At 50.1% G+C, this 23078-nt stretch overlaps 1 protein-coding gene across 1 annotated transcript in view; it reads left to right on the forward strand.

Moving 5' to 3' along the window:
• The first annotated feature begins 3418 nt into the window (after positions 1–3418).
• Positions 3419–23078, forward strand: part of LOC144675172 (NFX1-type zinc finger-containing protein 1-like) — a 35605-nt gene continuing 15945 nt past the window's right edge. The window contains exons 1-7 of the mRNA XM_078536125.1: positions 3419–4827; positions 7519–8164; positions 10504–10638; positions 15212–15357; positions 19812–19952; positions 21590–21755; positions 22606–22750. Of these exons, the coding sequence (XP_078392251.1) occupies positions 3442–4827; positions 7519–8164; positions 10504–10638; positions 15212–15357; positions 19812–19952; positions 21590–21755; positions 22606–22750 (2765 nt within the window). The 5' untranslated portion in view covers positions 3419–3441. The remainder of the gene's footprint in view (positions 4828–7518; positions 8165–10503; positions 10639–15211; positions 15358–19811; positions 19953–21589; positions 21756–22605; positions 22751–23078) is intronic.

Consider the following 23078-nt stretch of genomic DNA (forward strand, 5'->3'; position numbering starts at 1 on the left):
TTGTGGTAAAGCCCTGAATTCTACATTAAAGCGCCTGTGGCCTGAAACAAGCAATCTGTCTGGACACCCACGGGTAAGCCTCTTGGTGCCTGCGCCATTGCCGGTGTTAACAGGGCAGTGAGGTCCTGACCCCATCTTCAGGACTTTGACAGCCTAATCGAGACAGGTAATGGTGGTGGAAATTGACCCCACAACCTTCTTTCTCTTAACACTCTCTTTAACGGTACAAGTCTGGCTTAGACCTGGGGAGGGGAAAAATTCTTGTTAACATGCATTACTTTCATCTTTTTTTAAATGTTCCTCTGCTGATAACCGCAACCTCTTACGGAGAGGTATCAGCGGCAGTCATGGCCGGATGCCTATTGGTCGGGTACCTTAACAACTAAGCTCAAGGAGCAGAAGCAGCAAATTTTCAGAGCAGTCATTCCCTTCAAGGGTTAACAGTGACTCAGAAGATATGGGAACGATGTTTGTGGGTTGTGAGCTTTGACTATTTTCCGGCCGAAGGTGAGAGTTAGGAGCGTAAGATGGGGAAGGTGTGGGAGATAGTGGCATCGTGGTAATGTCACTGCACTAGTAATCCAGAGGCCCAGGCTAATGCTGAAGGGAGTTGGGTTCAAATCCCACCACGGCAGATGGTGGAATTTAAATTCAATTAATAATCTGGAATTGAAAAGCTGGTCTTGGTAATGATGACCATGAAACCATTGTCGATTGCCTGTTTTTTTTAAAAAAAACCCATCTGGTTCACTGATGCCCTTTAGGGAAGGAAATCTGCTGTCCTTACCTGGTCTGGCCTACAAGTGACTCCAGACCCACAGCAACGTGGATGACTCTTAACTGCCCCTCCGAAATGGCCGAGCAAACCACTCAGTTCAAGGGCAATTAGGGATGGGCAACAAATGCTGGTCTTGCCAGTGACACCCACATCCTATGAAAGAATATGTTTTTTAAAAAACTGTTTCTATTGGCAGAAGGGTCGGTAACAAGAGGACACAGATTTGTAACAACAAAAATCAAAGGAGGGAAAAAAAAACATTTTTACACAGCAATTATAATGATTTTTTTTTACTCAATGAGTTGTTGTGATCTGGAATGCGCTGCCTGATAGGCCGGGTGTGATCTGGAATGGGGGGGGTGGGGTGGTGTTGGGGGTGGGGGCGTGGGGTGGTTGTTGGGGGTGGGGGGGTGGGGTGGTTGTTGGGGGTGGGGTGGTTGTCGGTGGGGGGGGGGGTGGTGGTGGGGGGGGTAGGGTGGTGGGGTGGGGTAGGGTGGTGGTGGGGGGGGGGGTGGTGGTGGGGGGGGTAGGGTGGTGGGGTGGGGTAGGGTGGTGGTGGGGGGGGTAGGGTGGTGGGGTGGGGTAGGGTGGTGGTGGGGGGGGTAGGGTGGTGGGGTGGGGTAGGGTGGTGGTGGGGGGGGGGTGGTGGTGGGGGGGGTAGGGTGGTGGGGTGGGGTAGGGTGGTGGTGGGGGGGGTAGGGTGGTGGGGTGGGGTAGGGTGGTGGTGGGGGGGGGGTGGTGGTGGGGGGGGTAGGGTGGTGGGGTGGGGTAGGGTGGTGGTGGGGGGGGTAGGGTGGTGGGGGAGGTAGGGTGGTGGATGGTGGTGGTTGGGGGGGGGGTGGATGGTGGTGGTGGGGTGGGGTGGTGTTGGGTGGGGTGGTGGTGGGGGGGGGGTGGTGGTGGGGGGGGTAGGGTGGTGGGGTGGGGTAGGGTGGTGGTGGGGGGGGTAGGGGGGGTGGGGGGGGGGGGTGGTGGTGGGGAGGGTAGGGTGGTGGGGTGGGGTAGGGTGGTGGTGGGGGGGGTAGGGTGGTGGTGGGGGGTTGGGGTGGTGGTGGTAGGGGGGGGTTGGGGTGGTGGTAGGGGGGGGTTGGGGTGGTGGTGGTAGGGGGGGGTTGGGGTGGTGGTAGGGGGGGGTTGGGGTGGTGGTAGGGGGGGGTTGGGGTGGTGGTAGGGGGGGGTTGGGGTGGTGGTGGTAGGGGGGGGTTGGGGTGGTGGTAGGGGGGGGTTGGGGTGGTGGTAGGGGGGGTTGGGGTGGTGGTAGGGGGGGGTTGGGGTGGTGGTGGTGGGGGGGGTTGGGGTGGTGGTGGGGGGGTGGGGTGGTGGTGGGGGGGTGGGGTGGTGGTGGTGGGGGGGGGGGTGGGTGGTGGTGGTGGTGGGGGGGTGGGGTGGTGGTGGTGGTGGTGGTGGGGGGGTGGGGTGGGGTGGTGGTGGTGGGGGTGGGGGGGTGGGGGGGGTGGTGGTGGTGGGGGGGTGGGGGTGGGGGGTGGTGGGGGGGGTGGGGTGGGGGGGGGGGGGGGGGGGGGTGGTGTGGGTGGGGGGGGTGCGGTGGTGTGGGTTGGGGGGTGCGGTGTGTGGGTGGGTGGTGTGGGTGGGGGGGTGCGGTGGTGTGGGGTGGGGGGGTGCGGTGGTGTGGGGGGGGCTGGTGTGGGGGGGTGCGGTGGTGTGGGGGGGGGGTGCGGTGGTGTGGGGGGGGCTGGTGTGGGGGGGTGCGGTGGTGGGGGGGGGGGTGCGGTGGTGGGGGGGGGGGGTGCGGTGGTGTGGGGGGGGCTGGTGTGGGGGGGTGCGGTGGTGTGGGGGGGGGGGTGCGGTGGTGTGGGGGGGGCTGGTGTGGGGGGGTGCGGTGGTGTGGGGGGGGGGGTGCGGTGGTGTGGGGGGGGCTGGTGTGGGGGGGTGCGGTGGTGTGGGGGGGGCGGGGGTGGGGGGGTGCGGTGGTGTGGGGGGGTGCGGTGGTGTGGGTGTGGGTGGGGGGGTGGTGTGGGTGGGGGGGGCGGGGGTGGGGGGGCTGCGGTGGTGTGGGTAGGGGGGGCGGGGGTGGGGGGGGTGCGGTGGTGTGGGTGGGGGGGGTGCGGTGGTGTGGGTGGGGGGCTGCGGTGGTGTGTGTAGGGGGGGCGGGGGTGGGGGGGGTGTGGTGGTGTGGATGGGGGGGGTGCGGTGGTGTGGGTGGGGTGCGGTGGTGGGGGGGTGGAGGTGGGTGCGGTGGGGGTTGGGGAGTGGGTGAGTGGGGTTAGGGGTGGCATGCTGCCTACCCGCCCACTCCTGTGCCCACCGCAGTTTTACTAGTGGTGGGGGTGGTGTTGAGCAGCCTGCCTGCCAGTGGGTCGATCGAGGCCCTTAAGTGGGCGATTAATGCTCAGTTTGATTCTGCGATTAAAGGGGTGGCGGGGAAGGGAATGGGGTCACTGGGATCCAGCGGATGGGAGACTCCCACTGGACGGCATCTCCGAATTGAGAGCCGGATGGAGACCCACTCACCCAGGACTGTCCGAGCTGGTCTTTGTGAACCTTTACCTTCTGACCCAGAGATGGCCAGAGGCTCCCTCCAAAAAAACAAACACCGAGTGAATTGTAAAATATTATAAATAAATGACACCAAAATACATAACCGAGCTAAAGCCCAGTCTGTTTGCCCTTTGCAGGTTGGAAATCCCTCCCCACTTCCAAACATGGACCGCAAGCGAAGAAGACCAGATGGTTATTACAATGGCTCTGGGCACCGCCCAAATAAAATTCCCAGGGAATCTCCCAGAGGAAATCCCGCGCCAGGCAGAGGTGGATACCACAGGCAAGGCCCCAACTCCCCACTGGACCTGTGGTCGTTCCTTGGTGATCTGGAAAACAGTGATCGGCGGAACACCGTTTTACCGTTCCTCCTGAAACATCGAGATGAACTGGCAGAAATACTTAACAGGATGGAGTTGGGGAGCGCCAAAGTCCACTCTGTGATTCGGGGCCTGAGGATAGCGGCAGAAATGGCCACCAGCAAAGAGGAGACTCGACGCATCCTGCAGTTAGTGATCTGCTCTCCGTTCCTGCTGAGGAGTTTGCTTCACTCCATAGCTGTCTTCCATGACTGTGACAGCCAAATTGACAAAGGCGCCCTGGACAACCTCATTGCGTTTCTTCGCCACCTGGTGCTGGCGTTTCCTGAGAGCATTCAAACCCACATCTCCATTCCAGTGGACTTGCTCAGTGCCCGGCTGCAGAGACTTCAGAGTTTGGGTTCTCGGTTTTCCTGGCCTATGAAGAAACAGCTGCTTGACCTCAAACGTGCTGTCAGCGAGGCGTTCCCGGGAGAGCAGAGTGGACCGACGCGGGGGATATTCACCCAGGAGCCGCCCAAGGACTTCCATGACCTTTCCATCTTTCCCAGCCCTGAGGACATGGTCGGCCCAGCGAGCCCCACGGTGCTCCCCAATAAAGTCACGGGACCTTACGAGAGCAATTATGCCTACTTGGACACCCACTTCCGGCTCTTACGTGAAGACTTTGTGAAGTCGCTGAGAGAGGGCATTACAGCCTGCCTTGCGCCGAGGAGCCATTTTGTGGAGGCAGCTGGTCAGGGCCGCGGGCTGAGGGTGTATAGGAACGTCCAGGTTCTGCACCCGGTTTGCCAGTGGGAAGGAGTCATGTACAAGGCCCAGTTCGACGTGGACAAGTTTCGCCGCGGAGCCTCCTGGGGTTCCAGAAGATTGGGGAAAGGGTCCCTGGTTTGCCTCCTGGCAATGGATTGTGAGGAGATATTCTTCGCCTCGGTAGCAAAGTGGCTGTCCCAAGGGCTGGTCTCGCTCCAGTTCTCCACCAGTCACGCGGAACTGTCCAAGCATATCTACAGGTATCGCTTCATCATGGTGGAGTCGCCGGCTTTCTTCGAAGCCTATCGCTACGTCCTCCGGGGGCTCCAAGAAATAGACGTCAAGCGAGTCCCTTTCCAGCGATACGTCGTGAAGTGTAAATCCTCAGTCCGTCCGCCTGCCTATCTTCAGCAGCAGAACATCAGCCTGGATCTGCTGCCCTTGCTCAGAAACATTAAAGATTTGGGTGAAGCTGGGGTAAGATTCCGTACTTCATCGAGTAAGGACATAAAAACATAAGAAATAGGGGCGGGAGGAGGCCACTCAGCCCCTCGAGCCCACTCTGTCACTTAATAAGATCATGGGCTGTTCGCCAAGCTCAACTCCACACCCCTGCCACCTCCTCCTACCCCTTAATTCCCTAATTATCTAAAAATCTATCGACCACTGTCTTGAATGCAGTTACTAACGGGGACCATGGGCGAGATAGGGAATTCCCGCTGGTAGTCAATGGACATTTTTGCTGGTTCACCAAATTTACATCCACGATGGGTCTGGAAAATCCCGGCCCACGAAACTACCAGTCTGCTTCACTAATGTCCTTCGTGGATGGAAACCCGCCATCCTTATCCTGGTCTCCGTGTGACTTCGGACGCACAGCAATGCAGAGTTGACTCTTAACTGTTGTATCTAGAGGGCATTTGGGGATGGGCAATAAATGCTGTCCTTGCCAATGATACCCACATCCCAAGGAGTGAATTTTAAAAAAAAAAGTTCCAACCCTGTCCTCATAAAATATCAATTTAGGAGGGAGATGAGGAGAAATTGCTTCATTCGGAGTGAACCCTGCTAAAAATTAGTCATGCAGATACAGCAAATGGAATATCGGCATTTATTGCAAGAGGAATGGAATATAAATGTAAGGAAGTTTTACTGCAGCTGTACAGGGCCTTGGTGAGACCACATCTGGAATACTATATGCAGTTTTGGTCTCTTTATTTGAAAAGGGATATAATTGTGTTAGAAGTAGTTCAGAGAAGGTTCACTTGACTGATTCCTGGGATGACGGGGTTATCTTTGAGGAGAGGTTGAACAGGCTGGGCCTGTATCCATCGGAGTTTAGAAGAATGAGAGGTGATCTTATTGAAACATATAATATTATGACAGAGCTGATGGTAAAGGCTGAGTTGTTCAAATCCCAGAGGGAAATGTGAAACAGTTGTCATAACCCATTTCTGCAATTTGTATGTTTCGAGATGCAGGCTTTGAATTCACAGAATCACACAGTGCAGAAGAGGCCCTTCGCCCCATCGAGTCTGCACTGACACGTGAGAAACACCAGACCTACCTACCTACCTAATCCCATTTACCAGCACTTGGCCCATAGCCTTCAGTAGTAATAAGACCACCAAGTCTCAAGAGGTTTTTTTATAAAACTAAATTAAACATTTATTAATTCAAGAAAGAGTGTAAAAGTGTGTCTATAAAATTACTACTATAATTAATCTGACACCCCCATTAAGGCAACACTAAATCTCATAGATTTAAACAGACCCCTGGCAAAGCACACCCTGGACAGTCACATTCAAAATGAGTTTCTTTCAGCTCTGGGTCCTTGCAGACAGCAGCTTGAGGCTTACAGGCTGGAGGCTTTAGATCTTAGAATCTCTCTCCCTCTTTACCAACAGCCTTCTCTTCCTTTATACTCTTTGAATGCAAATTCCCCTCTTTGAATGCAAATTCTCATCATCACTAGCTTTTTTTAAAATTCAAATCTTCTAATAATAAAACCCTTTCATCACAGAATCTTAACAGCACAGAAGGAGGCCATTCGGCCCATCATGTCTGCACCGGCTCTCCAAATGAGCATTACGACCAAGTGCTATTGCCCTGCCTTTTCCCCATACCCTTGCACATGCTAATGCCCTCTTGAATGCCTCGATTGAACCTGCCTCCACCACACTTCCAGGCAGTGCTTTCCAGACCCGAAACTCTCGCTGTGTGAAAGTTTTTTCTCATGTTACACTTGCTAGTAAGCTTTGAAAAAAATAAACCCATTGTTTCTGAGCTTCACCTGGTTAGGTGTAATATTTTACCCGCTCTTTTGAATGGTCTATTTAAATGCAAATTGCCCCTATGTTTACCTGATTACCATTTCAAACCTACTTCTCTTCTATACACCAAAGCCTCTAGACCAGTTGGCTTTAATCCAATTAAGACACACACACATAGACACACACACAGACACAGACACCACTAAACTCTATTTTAAAATAATTTCCAGTAACATTATAGACATTATTATACCTTCTTGACAATAACATCCTGAGGGTATTTAACATGGTGGATACTGGGAGAATGTTTCCACTTGTGGGGGAATCTAGAACCAGGAACACAGTTTTGACAATAAGAAGTTTACTGTTTAAGACCGAGTTGAGGAGAATTTTTTCCCCTCAGAGGGTTGATAGTCTGTGGAATTCTCTTCCCCAGAGAGCAGTGGAGGCTGGGTCATTGAATTTATTCAAGGCCGGTTTTTGATAGACAAGGGGGTTGAGTTATGGGAGGCAGACGGGGAAAGTGGAATTGAGACCACAACCAGATCAGCCATGATCTTATTGAATAATGGAGCAGGGCTCTAAGGGCCGAATGGCCTACTCTTGTTCCTAAGTCATATGTTCCTATGAAATTCTCTACCCCAGGGGGTTGTGGATGCTCCATCGTTGAGAACATTCAAGGCTGAGATTGGCAGGTTTTTAGTGTCTCGGAGATGGGGTGTGGACTAGAAAGTGGAGTTGAAGCCCAAGGTCGGCCATGATCTTATTGATTGGTGGAACAGACTTGCAAGACACGTAGTCTACTCCTGCTCCTATTCCTTAGGTTCTATACTCCCTTTCACATCCTCGGGATGTTCCAAAGTAACTGGACCCCTTTTCTCGCCTTTATTTCTAGCTGGAGAGTGATTTGCAGGAGGACATCTGCCCACCAGTGGAGCCAGGACCAGAGCAGACCCTCACAGAGCAGCAGACAGAGGAACAGGGCCACCTCACAGAGGATTCCTTTGACCTGACTGAGGATAGTGTTAGCTCAGCAGAAATGAGAATGGAGGAAGCAGCAGAGGAGGTGAGTCCATTGGAAGAGAAAGTGAGGACTGCAGAGGAATCTATTCAACGTGTAGCTGAGGGTGACGGGAACATGGAAGAGGAGCATCATCCAGGAGCAGAGGGAAGCTCCGGCCTTGCAGGAGGGTTTATCGATATCAGAGACCAGCCGCTCCAGCCAGCGGAGAAGACACCTGGCCCAACGCCGGGCACTGCCGACTCCACTGGGAGCGGCAGCAACCCAGCTGGGAAGAGCATGGACCCCGGACAGCTGAGGTGTACGCCAATGGGGCAAGGTGGGACCCCAATGGGGCAAGGTGGGACCCCAATGGGGCAAGGCGGCAACCTCACAGGGAAGAACATGTACAAAGTCAATCCATTTAAGCAAGATTTCCGGTCCCTGCGATGGTTGAAGCATTTTGACAGATCTCAGCTAAAGGCTCTTCAGAAGGCCCTCAAGCGGGAATTTGCACTGATCCAAGGCCCTCCTGGAACAGGTAGGTGGCCGGAGGTTATGTACTTCTGCTTGGAGCAAAGCGAGAGGGAACTAGACACTTGCTGATGTGGACAAGGCCCAAAGGAAGCAGCTCTCGGTAGTAATTCTTTTTATTAAAAAGATAGAATGGCCACTGAGGTAGGAAAGAGTGGCAGACAGTATTCAGGTAGTATTGGGATGTATTGATTGGCAGGGGACTATTGGGGTATATTGTTTGGGTGGGTAGGATTGGAGGGTTTGATTGGGGAGTACCGACTGGGTGGGTAGGATTGGAGGTATTGATTGGGGAGTACCGATTGGGTGGGTAGGATTGGAGGTATTGATTGGGGGGTACTGATTGGGTGGGTAGGATTGGAGGTATTGATTGGGGAGTACTGATTGAGTGGGTAGGATTGGAGGTGTTGATTGGGGAGTACTGATTGGGTGGGTAGGATTGGAGGTATTGATTGGGGCGTACTGATTGGGTGGGTAGGATTGGAGGTGTTGATTGGGGAGTACCAACTGGGTGGGTAGGATTGGAGGTATTGATTGGGGAGTACTGATTGGGTGGGTAGGATTGGAGGTATTGATTGGGGAGTACTGATTGAGTGGGTAGGATTGGAGGTGTTGATTGGGGGGTACTGATTGGGTGGGTAGGATTGGAGGTGTTGATTGGGGAGTACTGATTGGGTGGGTAGGATTGGAGGTATTGATTGGGGAGTACTGATTGTGTGGGTAGGATTGGAGGTGTTGATTGGGGAGTACTGATTGGGTGGGTAGGATTGGAGGTATTGATTGGGGAGTACTGATTGGGTGGGTAGGATTGGAGGTGTTGATTGGGGAGTACCGACTGGGTGGGTAGGATTGGAGGTATTGATTGGGGAGTACTGATTGGGTGGGTAGGATTGGAGGTATTGATTGGGGGGTACTGACTGGGTGGGTAGGATTGGAGGTATTGATTGGGGAGTACTGATTGGGTGGGTAGGATTGGAGGTATTGATTGGGGGGTACTGACTGGGTGGGTAGGATTGGAGGTATTGATTGGGGGGTACTGACTGGGTGGGTAGGATAGGAGGTATTGATTGGGGAGTACCGATTGTGTGGGTAGGATTGGAGGTGTTGATTGGGGAGTACTGATTGGGTGGGTAGGATAGGAGGTATTGATTGGGGAGTACCGATTGGGTGGGTAGGATTGGAGGTATTGATTGGGGAGTACTGATTGGGTGGGTAGGATTGGAGGTATTGATTGGGGGGTACTGATTGGGTGGGTAGGATTGGAGGTATTGATTGGGGGGTACTGACTGGGTGGGTAGGATTGGAGGTATTGATTGGGGAGTACCGACTGGGTAGCATCAGGCTTGGGCCTTCAAAGCCAGTGGGTTTTAGGAGGGAGCGAATGTCATGAAGCTAACAGGAGGCATAGAGCCAAGTGAACAGGCCTGTGCAGACCTAACCTTCCATCATCCACAGATATATGTTGCAATATAGCAGTCAATTTGTGCACCGTCAGCTCCCTCAAGCAGCAATGAGATACATAACTGCATAATCTGTTTGTGATGGTAGTTGAAAGATATATATATATATATATATATATAGGAGTGGCACCATAGGAATTATGCTACTTGACTGGTAATCCAGACGTTTGGATCAATGAGCATAACACGGGTTCAAATTTCACCAAGGCAGCAGGTGGAATTTAAATTCAATTAAGTAATAAATCCGGAATAAAAATCTAACCTCAGTATTGGGTGATCATGAAACTACCGGAATATCTCTCAAAACCCACCTGCTTCACTAATGTCCTTTAGGGGAGGAAATCTGCTGTCCTTACCCGGTCTGGCCTACATGTGACTCCAGACCCACAGCCATGGGGTTGACTCTTAACTGCCCCTCTGAGATGGCCGGGCAAGCCACTTAGCTGTTAAGGGCAACTGGGATGGGCAACAAATGCTGGCCTTGCCAGCGATGCTCACATCACATGAATGAATAAAACAAGTTAGGACACCAGAGTGAACTCCTATGCTGCTGCTGCTGCTTTGAAAGGGTTGTCGGAACTTCTACATCGACCTGAGAGGATAGATGAGAGAGAGAGAGAGAGAGAGCACTCCCTCGGTCCTTCAGTCTTGACACTGTGTTCCTAGTCTCTAGTTTCGGACTGGGAACTCGCTTTGAGGGGAGAGTGTTTTCAAGTGGGCCACAACTGACCTCTAGATAGCTTTTGCTTTATCTAGACACAAACTCAAGTGTATCTTGCACTGAGAGGCTATCAGGTCAGTCGTTGGAGCAGTGGTGTGTTTGTGTGTGTGTGTGTGTGTGCCAGTGCGTGTATAACCTGTGGTCCGCTTGCCATTGTTACAACAGGAAAGAGTTTCCTTGGGTTAAAATTGGTGGAGCTGCTGCTACATAATCAGAGTCTCTGGCAGAACAACGATGGGAATCACAGCCCCATTCTGATCGTCTGCAAGACCAAGCATGCCCTGGAACAGTTCCTGCAAGGTAAGGGGATTCTTTATAAGGTAAGGTAATGCCACCATGACAATGATTTATAAAACATTTGGAAATTTTTAAAATGCTGGCGTAGGTAAAAGTGATCATGACGTTTTGTTGGATTGTAGTTTAGAAAACCCCAGCTGGTTCACTGATGCCTCTTTGTAGGGAAGCCCCTTTACCAGCCCTGGACCTACATGTAACTCCAGTCCCGCTCCAACACTGACTGCTCACAGTGAGCCCCCCCTCTGTATCAAATGGCTCACACTGTGGTTTAATGAGAGAGTTTCCCATCATCACCATCTCGAGGGTAACTATAAATTGGAGAATCTCACAGCACAGGGCTAGGCCATTCAGCCCATCGTGTCTGTGCCGGCTCTTTGGACAGATCTATCCAGTTACTCCCACAACCCTGCTCTTCCCCCAGAGCCCTGCAAATGTTGCCTTTTAAGCATTGTGAAATGTGTAAGGTCGTTGCAACACGTCTCCCAGGCAGGCTTGCCGTGCTCTTTGGAGTGGCTGACCCTGTTCATACAGTTCCATCATTACATCCTTGCTTTTGATTTCAATATCTTGCCCAATAAAGGAAAGCATTTCATTTTGCTTTCTTTACCACCTTGTCCACCTGTCCTGTCACCTCCAGGGACCTGTGAACATGCACTCCAAGGTCTCGAAAGCAGACAAACTTGAGTCATATACACCATGTAATTGTAGGGAGGCGGTGGCGTACTGGACTAGTATTCCAGAGACCCAGGGTAATGCTTTGGGGGGGACAGGTTCAAATCCCACCACAGCAGATGGTGAAATTTGAATTCAATAAAAATCTGGAATTAAAAGCCCGATGATGACCATGAAATCATTGTCGATTGTTGTAAAAACCCGTCTGGTTCACTAATGTCCTTTAGGGAAGGAAATCTGCTGTCATTACCTGGTCTGGCCTACATGTGACTCAATGTGGTTGACTCTTAAATTGCCCTCTTGAGGGAAATCTGAATTGCCCTTACGATCAAGGGCAATTAGGGATGGGCAATAAATGCTGGGCCTAGACAGCGACGCCCATGTCGAATATGAAAAAACAAATCTCAGACTGGAATTCTACGATGCTCTGAAATCTGTCTGTGGGCCCCGGACCCCAGTTCATCACCAAACCGCGGGTGCCAGTGGGTCAACACTGCTCACACAAAAAAAAAACAAATTCTATAAAGATGGGCAGAGCACTTTATTCACATCCTCAATCGGCCTTCATCCATCCAGCGAAGGAGAGGTCAGCAGGTTGCCATCAACTGCTCTCTCGATGACCCTCCCACATTGTTAGAAATGACAAACTCCTGTCTAGCAGCAAAGCTCCAGGAGCTGGTGCCATCCCAGCTGAGATCTACAAGGCTGGAAGCCAATGCCTGATCCATCTGTGTGGGAGTGAGGAACCACCCCACAAAAAATACAAAGATGCCTCCATTGCCGACCTGCACATGCGGAAAGGAACTCTACAATTGTGCAGCAGTTGTGTAGGAATCTCACTCCTCTCTCTTATCACTGGCAAAATCTTCGCCAGAATCCCCCCGAACCACTCAGTGTGACATCTCGACCAGGATGTGCTGCTGGAGAGTCAGTATGGTTTCAGAAAAGCTTGGCGACCCACTGATATGGTATTTACAGTCGGACAGCTCCAGGCGAAACACAAAGAACTGAACGTGGACCTCTACATCATGTTGTTGATCTGACCAAGGCCTTTGATACAGTCGGCCATGAGGGCCTTTGGAAGGTTATGGTGAAATTTAGCTCCCCCGAGAAGTTCATCACAATGGTTCAACAGTTCCAGGAGAGTGTGCTTGCATGTGTCTTGGATGACGGGGAGTCTTCTGACCTGTTCCCTGTCACTAATGGAGTTGAACAGTGCTGTGTGCTAGTGCCAGTCCTTTTTTTTTTTCCCCTCTGCCATGCTCTGTGATGCATTCCATGATGCTGATCCTGCTTTCGAAATCACTTGGATGGTAAGCTGCTCGATCATAACCGTGGCCTTTGCCTGGAGTTCCAAGGACGTCGTGATATCCTGTTTGCAGATTCCTGACTGCACGATCTGCTGGTTCAGCTGGACATGCAATGTAGCCTGGACTTATTCCCAACTTCTGATGGCTACTTCGGCCTTACGATCAACACAGGAAACCTGCTCCAGTTCTCGCCTAAGATTTTGGTCCAGAACACGTCAGCAGTGGATAAGTTCACTTAGCTCAGCACACTCTATCGAGCTGTGTATATTGGCGTTGAGAACATGTGCAAGAATTGCCAAAGCAACTGTAGCCTTTGGCAGACTTTGAGCACCAGTCTGGGAAAGGGGTGTAAGCCTGCCTACCAAACAGTCTATAGAGCATAGCCCTGGCCCCTCTGCTGTACACATGAAAGACTTGGATTGTGCACCAGTATCATGCCAAGAGACTCAACCATTTTCACTTGAGCTGCCTTCAGGAGCTTCTGAAGATCAGATGGCAGGATAAAATACCAGACACCTGAGGTGCTCGACTGAGCTGGCATCCATGCCATATTGAGACAGTCACAACTAAGTTGGGCTGGTCATCTCACCAGAATGCCTGACATTCGCTTACCAAAGCAAATACTCTATAGAGAGCCTGAGTTTGGGGTGCGTGTTCATGGTGCTCAAAGGAAGCACTACAGGAGCACTCTGAAGGCTTCACTTAGGAATTTTGATATAGACCCCGAGTCCTGGGAGAAGCTCGCCCAAGATCACTATCTTCAGCTGCTTCATCAATGACCTTCCTTCCATCGTAAGGTCAGATCTGGGGATTTTTCACTGATGATTGCACAATGTTCGGCACCATTAGTGAATCCTCAGATACTGAAGCAGGCCATGTCCAAATGCAGCAAAACCTGGACAATATCCAGGCTTGGGCTGACAGGTGGCGAGTAACATTCGCACCTCATAAGTGCCAGGCAATGACCGTCTCCAACAAGAGAGAATCTAATCATCTCCGCTTGACATTTAATGGCATTACCATCACTGAATCCCCCACTATCGACATCCTGGGGGTTACCATTGACCAGAAACTGAATTGGACTAGCCATATAAATACTATGGTTACAAAAGCAGGTCAGAGGCTAGGAATCCTGCAAGGAGTAACTCACCTCCTGACTTCCCAAAGCCTGTCCACCAACAACACTCAAGAAGCTTGACACCATCCAGGACAAAGCAGCCTGTTTGATTGGTACCTCATCCACAAACCTTCACTCTCACCATCACCGATGCACAGTAGCAGTAGTGTGTACCATCTACAAGATGTGCTGCTGGAACTCACCAAGGCTCCTTAGGCAGCACCTTCCAAACCCACGACCACTACCATCTAGAAGGACAAGGGCAGGAGATAGATGGGAACACCACCACCTGCAAGTTCCCCTCCAAGTCACTCACCACTCTGACTTGGAAATATATCGCCATTCCTTCACTGTCGCTGGGTCAAAATCCTGGAACTCCCTTCCTAACAGCACTGTGGGTGTATCTACACCACATGGACTGCAGCGGTTCAAGAAGGCAGCTCACCAACACCACCACCTCAAGGGCAATTAGGGATGGGCAATAAATGCTGGGCCCAGCCAGCGAAGCCCACATCCCGTGAATGAATAAAAGAAAAATGTCTACACCTGGCACAACCAAATAAAAACATGTTGCAGTCTCCCCCGATAGCCAGCGCACGTCAGAGGCAGAGAGAAAACACAAAGAGAGGAGATTGTGAGCCCAGAAACTCATCCAAAACACAATCATCTGCGGTATCCTGTCCAATTGTTTTTTGCAGCAAAACTTCCCAGGCACAGATCGGCCTTAGCAGTCGCCTACACACCCGCCGGAACTCTACCAAACAATGCAGACAATGAACATGGTCTCCTTTGTCTCAGAGGATGAACAAGAAAAGACCAAGATGGTGAAAGGGAGGTTGAATTGATTTTATTTTTTTTGAATTTTGAACATCAGGAGGGTTTTGCTAAGAGTCAATCCAGCGAAACTGTTTCCAGTGGCAGGAGGGTCGGTAACCAGAGGACGTGGATTGAAGGTGGCTCTGACGGAGCGAGAGAGGAATTGATGGAGATTTATTTTTAAACGCGGATTGCTATGATCCAAAGCTCATGCCTGAAAGAAATAGTAACTTTCAAAGAGAAATTGGATAAATGTTTGAAGGGGGGGGAAATCATTGCACGACAATGGGGGGAGAACAAAGGAGTGGGACTCGTTGGATAGATCTTTTAAAGGGCCAGCACAGACATGATGGGCCAAATAGCCTTCCACTGTGCTATATGATTCTATACTCCCAGTCCACAGGGGTTGGGAGAACTCATGTTAGGGTAGATTGTACTGTAGCAGGTTTGTGTCAGGTGAATGATAAATTTGGTAAAGTCCTTGGTGAGGTATGATCTTTTGGGAGGATATTGGTAAATGCAGTAGAGGCTTCATGGTCAGCTGTTCCATCCTTTCTCGAGTCCCATTCTCAGTCCGTATCTGTGCCAGCTCAGTGTGAGGGTCCTGGTTACCACAGGTGGCACCAGTTAGTAACCGAGTGTCTTGCTTTTTATTTTTCAGGGATACTCGAGTTTAAACCCACGGGGATTGTGCGTATTGGGGGATACCCCAAAAACAAGAAGCTCCAGATGTTCTCCCTGGAGGCCCTTCGCAAGGACACATTACAGAAGATCCTGACTCCCACCCAGAGGCGCAGATTCAAAGAGGTGGGCCTGATAAATGATCCAAGCTCTCTGTCATCGTGGTAAACCCACAAAAGAAGGGGAAACAAATAAAGAAAAACCTATAGAGACTCCCAGAAAGTTCTCAAACATGATGACTTTTATCCAAAACCTCTGCTGTCCATTTTTAACTGACATCAAGTCCTTTTTCATCTATCACCCTTCTGCTCACCGACCTACAAGGTCTCTACTTTAAAATCCTCATCCTTGTTTTCCATTCGCTCCATGGCCTCACCCCTCCCTATTTCTGTAACCTCCTCCCACCCCACAATCCTCCGTCCCTTTGTTAGTCTCTGAAATGTTGCTGGTGCATTTTTCATACCGAAAGGCATTACTTTGCTTTAATATAGACCATCAGGCGTCATGAAAGCTGATATCTCTTTTGGCCTTTCCGATAAGGGTACTCGCCAATATCCTTGCAGCAAGTCAATTTTTGTGATAAATGTTGACTGTCCCACTTTCTTGATACCCTATTCCACATTTGGAGGATGGTATGAATCTGCGTTTGTTACTGCGTTCGCTTTGTGATCCATCCGGTTTCTGGATTTAATCTATATGGGTGTTGCCTTATTGAATCTGAATCCCCCACATCAACATCATGTGCAGCTGAATCTGTTTTCCCCAGTTTATTCCCACAAATTGCTTTGTGTGACTGCAAGTTTTAAGTCTCTCAGACCCTTTTCTGAAAGGTAATCCAATATTACATCTAGATTTTTAAGCACTGCCTCATTGTCCAAGCAGAGGAAGATCAATTTCAGAACTCTTGATTTCTACCTCCATTTCCTTAGGGGGGAGGTGGTGGCAGAGTGGTATTGTCACTGGACTAGTATTCCAAATGGAGGGACCTGGGTTCGAATCTCACCATGGCAGATGGGGAAATCCGGAATTCAACAGAAACCCGATGAAGACTATGAAACCATTGTCAATTGTTGTAAGAACCCATCTGGTTCTCTAATGTCCTTTAGGGGAAGGAAATCTACATGTGACTCCAGACCCATTGCAATGTGGTTGACTCTTAAATGCTCTCTGGACAAGGGCAATTAGGGAAGGGCAATAAATGCTGACCTAGCCAGTGATGCCCACGTCCCATGAATGAATAAAAAATGAACTTACAACTACCAGTACCACCTCCTGTCTATTCTCTCTGTCGAAGTATTTCTTGAGTGTAGTTACATGGCACACTCACTGCCTCTTCCTCCTGGGGCACTTACTACCTAGTTTACTTCACTCAGTTGCTTTTCAATCTGGTAAGGTCCACTAAACCTTGCTTTCAGTAGTTTGCCTGACGCTCACAACAATACCCCAGCTACAAAACTGAGCCATTGCCCTCTTGTCTGCCTTTGCTTTCATCACCTTGTTGAGATATCTTTTAAATGTTTTCTAGATAATTCAGGTGACTTACTTAATCTATCTCTGAATTTCGTGACATTGCCTGGATGAGTGTTGCTCCCACAACACTCAAGAAGCTTAACACTGTCCAGACAAAGCAGCCCACTTGATTGACACCACATCCACAAACATTTACTCCCTCCACCACCGACGCACAGTAGCAGCAGTGTGTGTACCATCTACAAGATGCACTGCAGGAATTCACTGAGGCTCTTTAGACAGCATCTTCCAAATCCACAACCACTACCATCCAGAAGGACAAGGGCAGCAGATAGATGGGAACACTTTCACCTGGAAGTTCCCCTCCAAGATACTCACCATCCTGACTTGGAAATATATCGTCGTTCCTTCACTGTCGCTGGGTCAAAATCTTGGAACTCCCTTCCTAACAGCACGGTGGGTGTACCTACACCATACAGACGGCAGCGGATCAAGAAGAACAGTTCACCACCACCTTCTCAAGGGGCAACTGGGGATGGGCAATAAATGCTGGCCCAGCCAGCGAAGCCCACATCCTGTGAAGGTTTCAGAACTTTGACTCTGATTTCTCCTGAATCGGTCTGAGTGATCCCCTCACTTCATGACCATAAATTAATTTGAAAGGACTGACCCCTGTTGATTCATTAGGGGCGTCCCTAATAGCAAATCTCAAGAAGGGAATCCCTCGATCCCAATTGTGTGGATAGTCCTGACTATATGCTCTAAACATAGTCTTTAAAGCTACCTTCCTAAGGCAGCTTGTGATTCAGGGTGACGACCTGAACTGCTTTATTCCTAGACTGTTCATTACTTCCTTAAACAGCTGTGATATGAAATTCGATTCTTGATCTGACTCTATCTCTTTTGGTAATCTGTATCTTGTAGAGAATTTGGTTAACTCCTCTACAATCACCTTTGCTGTAATTTTCCTTAAAGGTATTGCTTCTAGAAATCTGGACATGTCCATGATTGTCAGTAAATACTGATTTCCACTTTTAGTCTTAGGGAGGGGTCCTACACAGTCAATTAGGACTCTGTTAAGAGGTTCTTCAATTGCTGGAATTGGAATTAAAGGCGCAGGCTTAATTACTGCCTGAGGCTTTCCTATCACCTGACATGTGTGACATGTTTGACATAATTCGACGCATCTTTATGTAGTCCAGGCCAATGGAAATGTTTTTGTATTTTAGCTTAAGTTTTCCTAATTCCCAACTTTAAATGCTGGGTGAGTACTCTATCATATCAGCCTTGCAAACTTCCGCTTTTATCTCCACCTGCATGTTCTCTGCTAATTCTTTCAGCTGAGTTTTAGTCAGAGATTTCAAATACTCCATGGGTATAATTTTCACCCCCCCCCAGAAAAGTTGTAGCAATTGCCAAGGCCATGTTGCAGTCGAACCACTTTAAAACCCCTCAACGCAAAACTCCTGAGTTCAGAGTTCTTCTCGTACTCGTATCCCTTGGATTCACAAACTCCAACAGGATTAAGAAATTTTAATAATTCCGCAAAGAGCCCCCAAATTTGCTGTGACCACAGCCGGTGTTAATTGCTGTACCAACCAAATCCCAGAGGGAAACTTGGCTTACGTGCCACATCCTTGATTTTTTTTGTATTCTGAAATGAAGAAGAAGGCGTACTGATCTCAGCAGTAAGAGGCCCCGCAATACTTTTTAGGAGTTTCAAAATTAAAAGTAAAAGTTTTATTAACACAAAATAAAAGAAAACTTATTTACACAAGATTACAGTTACACAATTAAGGTTAGTCTTACAAAACATTCCCCTAAAACACTCTGCTGTAGCTTCAATAAAGGTGTACCTCATGACCTTTACCCTCTTCCACTCTGTGATGGAATTCACTTCACAATAAAACTGCTTGCTGCAGCACAAGACTTTTCTGGCTTGACTGGGTGGGTGATTCAAACTGCGTCCTCTCCCAGCCAAGGGCACCAGCTATCTCCAGCCTTCTCTATTTCTACAGCTTGAAACCCAAACCCTTTCAAATGTAAGATCTTCCATGTTTCCATCTTGTCTTTGCTTTTGCCAATAATATATCATATCCCCAATACTTGTTTACCTATGAACTGCTGCAAGATGTAAACATGTTTCTTTGTACCTCTGACTCCCCTTTGATACTTAAACTCTCAACTTATCTAAAAATGCACATGTTAGATCTAACCTAACCTTTTTACTTGTACCTCAAACCTAACACCTTTGTCCTTTTCATTTTTCCAAACCCCCCAGGCCACCTGACTCCTATCAAACTCTTGCCCAGTTTGATTAAATCGTGCACACGCAGACACAGCTTTATTTAAAGAATAACACAACATTCTCCAAAATATTTTTAAAAAAAGTAACATCCATTGTCACAACTGAGGGAGTGCCGTGTTATCAGGGGGTCGGCACTGAGGGAGTGCCGCACTGTCGGAGGGTCAGTACTGAGGGAGTGCCGCACTGTCGGAGGGTCAGTACTGAGGGAGTGCCGCACTGTCGGAGGGTCAGTACTGAGGGAGTGCCGCACTGTCGGAGGGTCAGTACTGAGGGAGTGCCGCACTGTCGGAGGGTCAGTACTGAGGGAGTGCCGCACTGTCGGAGGGTCAGTACTGAGGGTGTGCCGCACTGTCGGAGGGTCAGTACTGAGGGAGTGCCGCACTGCCGGAGGGTCAGTACTGAGGGAGCGCCGCACTGTCGGAGGGTCGGTGCTGAGGGAGCGCCGCACTGTCGGAGGGTCGATGCTGAGGGAGCGCCGCACTGTCGGGGGGTCGGCACTGAGGGAGCGCCGCACTATTGGGGTGATCAGCACTGAGGGAGGGTCAGCACTGAGGGAGGGTCAGCACTGAGGGAGGGTCAGCACTGAGGGAGGGCTACTGTTGGAGGGTCTGAGGCCCCTCCACCTACTTAGGTGAACATAAATGATTCCTTGGTAAAAGTGAGAAATTTTTGTTCTTTCTAGACATTCCAATAGTGTCACTGCTCCTGCGTGTTTGTCTTCCTGTAGCTGCGTCACTGCATAGTTGTGTTTCTATGTGTGTCTGTGACCCTGTGTGTATTTCACACCTGTGATCTGTTTCAGCTTAAAGAGAAAATTGAATCTATTAAGGAAGACATCATGTACTGCTCCAAAGTCCTGAAACTGCTCCCAGAGGGAATCCTACATGAGAAGGAGTTGGAACCAGAAATGAAGCTGGACATGAAAGAGTTCAGACTGACCTCGGTAATTGTTTATCACTCACTAAGTACCAGGGTGTTGCTTAAAGGGTTTTGTCACTCTATTTGTAGAGCAGTATGCAGGGAAAGAGGTATGGAGTATATTAGAATGAGGGAAGGAGAGTATCTGGGTTAGTGAGGGGAGGGGGGGTATCTAGGTTAGTGAGGGGAGGAGGGGTATCTAAGTTAGTGAGGGGAAGAGGGGTATCTGGGTTAGTGAGGGGAGGAGGGGTATCTGGGATTAGTGAGGGGAGGAGGGGTATCTGGGTTAGTGAGGGGAGGAGGGGTATCTGGGATTAGTGAGGGGAGGAGGGGTATCTGGGATTAGTGAGGGGAGGAAGGGTATCTGAGACTAGTGAGGGGAGGAAGGGTATCTGGGATTAGTGAGGGGAGGAGGGGTATTTGGGATTAGTGAGGGGAGGAGGGGTATCTGGGATTAGTGAGGGGAGGAGGGGTATCTGGGATTAGTGAGGGGAGGAGGGGTATCTGGGATTAGTGAGGGGAGGAGGGGTATCTAGGTTAGTGAGGGGAAGAGGGGTATCTGGGTTAGTGAGGGGAGGAGGGGTATCTGGGATTAGTGAGGGGAGGAGGGGTATCTGGATTAGTGAGGGGAGGAGGGGTATCTGGGATTAGTGAGGGGAGGAGGGGTATCTGGGATTAGTGAGGGGAGGAAGGGTATCTGAGACTAGTGAGGGGAGGAAGGGTATCTGGGATTAGTGAGGGGAGGAGGGGTATTTGGGATTAGTGAGGGGAGGAGGGGTATCTGGGATTAGTGAGGGGAGGAGGGGTATCTGGGATTAGTGAGGGGAGGAGGGGTATCTGGGATTAGTGAGGGGAGGAGGGGTATCTGGGATTAGTGAGGGGAGGAGGGGTATCTGGGATTAGTATGGGGAGGAGGGGTATCTGGGATTTGGGATTGGGGAGGGGGGTATCTGGGATTTGGGAGGGGGTATCTGGGATTAGGGAGGGGAAGGGGGTATTTGGGATTAGGGATGGGGAGGGGTATCTGGGATTGGGGAGAGGAGGAGGGGGTATTTGGGATTAGGGAGGGGAAGGGGGTATCTTGGATTGGGGAGAGGAGGAGGGGGGTATTTGGGATTAGGGAGGGGAAGGGGGTATCTGGGATTAGGGAGGGGGAGGGGTATCTGGGGTTGGGGAGAGGAGGAGGGGGTATCTGGGATGGGGGGGTGTATCTGGGATTAGGGAGGGGAGGGGGCCATCTGGGATTAGGGAGGGGAGGGGGCCATCTGGGATTAGGGAGGGGAGGGGGCCATCTGGGATTAGGGAGGGGAGGGGGCCATCTGGGATTAGGGAGGGGAGGGGGCCATCTGGGATTAGGGAGGGGAGGGGGCCATCTGGGATTAGGGAGGGGAGGGGGCCATCTGGGATTAGGGAGGGGAGGGGGCCATCTGGGATTAGGGAGGGGAGGGGGCTATCTGGGATTAGGGAGGGGGTATCGGGGATTAGGGAGGGGGTATTGGGGATTAGGGAGGGGGTATATGGGAATAGGGAGGGGAGGGGGCTATCTGGGAATAGGAAGGGGGTATCTGGGATCAGGGAGGGGTGGTGGGCGGAGTTCTCAGTTTTAAATGTAAATGATAGAAGGTGTATTGCTCCCTCACTGTGTTTGAATATCTCTCTCAGATCCCACTTGACAACATGGAGGAGATGGTCATATTGAAGTGGCTGAAAATTCCCTCTCACCTCTGGCCACAGAATGGAACTGAAAGGGGGATACCTCACAGGAGACAAGAGACAGAATCCAACAGATACTTCTCATACTGTCCATCAGACAAATCCCCTTCAACTGGCAAGTTTGCAATTCTAATAACGTGTGTGTGTGTGCTGGTTTCCGCTTCAAGCAGCTGTTAGGCCCAATTTAACACCGAGATTAATTGATTCTGTTGGACAAATCACATTGACGTACCATATATGTGGTGGTTTGTTACAGGTCACTGTTACCGTGGCAACATACACTTTACATGCATGTGGTAGTCTGGAGTTATGGATAGTGATGGTAGAGGCTCCAATGCTCTTTCCATCACATGACTGACCAGGAATCTCTCCCGCTCTTACCGTCTGATTTTGGTGTTTGTTGGAAGGATTGACAAGTTGATACTTGACCTGTTTGGCCACATTATGAACGCGCTTATCAAGTCTTGTACTTGCTTTAGTTCCCATCAGATTTCAGTAGAGTACGAAGCTTTGTATAAAATGTTTGTTGCAAGTTATTATTGAATCTGCTTCCTCTATCCTTTCAGGCAGCACACTCCAGATCAGAATAACTTGCTGCATTAACTGGTGCATTCTCCATGGCAACGCCTCTACCAATCAGAGTTCACTTGCCAACCAATCAGCACTCTCTTCTCATACAGTATGAAGTTGTTGCTCCCCCTGACATTGGTGGTCTTGTGATTGTCCTGATGAGTGCAGGACCAAAAGCTTCTACAAAATATCTTTTTTCAGCAATACTCAGGTTTCAAGTAATTGGTGGAAAGATTAGAGGGAAGCTGCTAAAAAGTCTTTTCACCCGCTGGGTGGCCCAGTCTAAGTTTAAACTTTCTCCGGATTATTAGTCCTGTCACATAACCACTGGGCCCGTGGGTTTTATCTAATTCCTTATTGTCTTTTGTCTTTACTGGGACTTGTTCTTTCTTCAGAGTTTAACTGCAGATACAGAACGGGCGAGGATGATGAGGACGAGGTCGAGTTTGATCTGGACAGCAGTGACCCCTGTGACCCTCCGTGCGATGCTGAGCAGTGGGCGAGGGAAAAGTTTGCCTACACCACGGACACTGACACCAGGTATCGAGCTCCTGTCATGCAGCACCGCCCATGTTTAACAGGATAGGCTCAGAACAGGCTGCTCAAAACTGGGGAAACTGTGGCAAGTTGGTAGTGTTACTGGGCTAGCGCTCTAGAGCTCTAGGGCAATGTTCTGGGGACACTTCAACTCCCACCACGGCCGCTGGTGGTAAAATTCAATTCATAAATCTGGAATTGAAAGATAGTCTCTCATTAACTCTGACCATGAAACTGTTGATGATTGTCATAAAAACCCATCTGGTTCACGAACGACCTTTTAGGGAAGGAAATCTGACGTCCTTACCTGGTCTGGCCTACGTGTGACTCC

Source organism: Cetorhinus maximus, chromosome 3, assembly GCF_964194155.1.
Source record: "Cetorhinus maximus chromosome 3, sCetMax3.hap1.1, whole genome shotgun sequence".
In the NCBI taxonomy this organism is placed as follows: domain Eukaryota; kingdom Metazoa; phylum Chordata; class Chondrichthyes; order Lamniformes; family Cetorhinidae; genus Cetorhinus; species Cetorhinus maximus.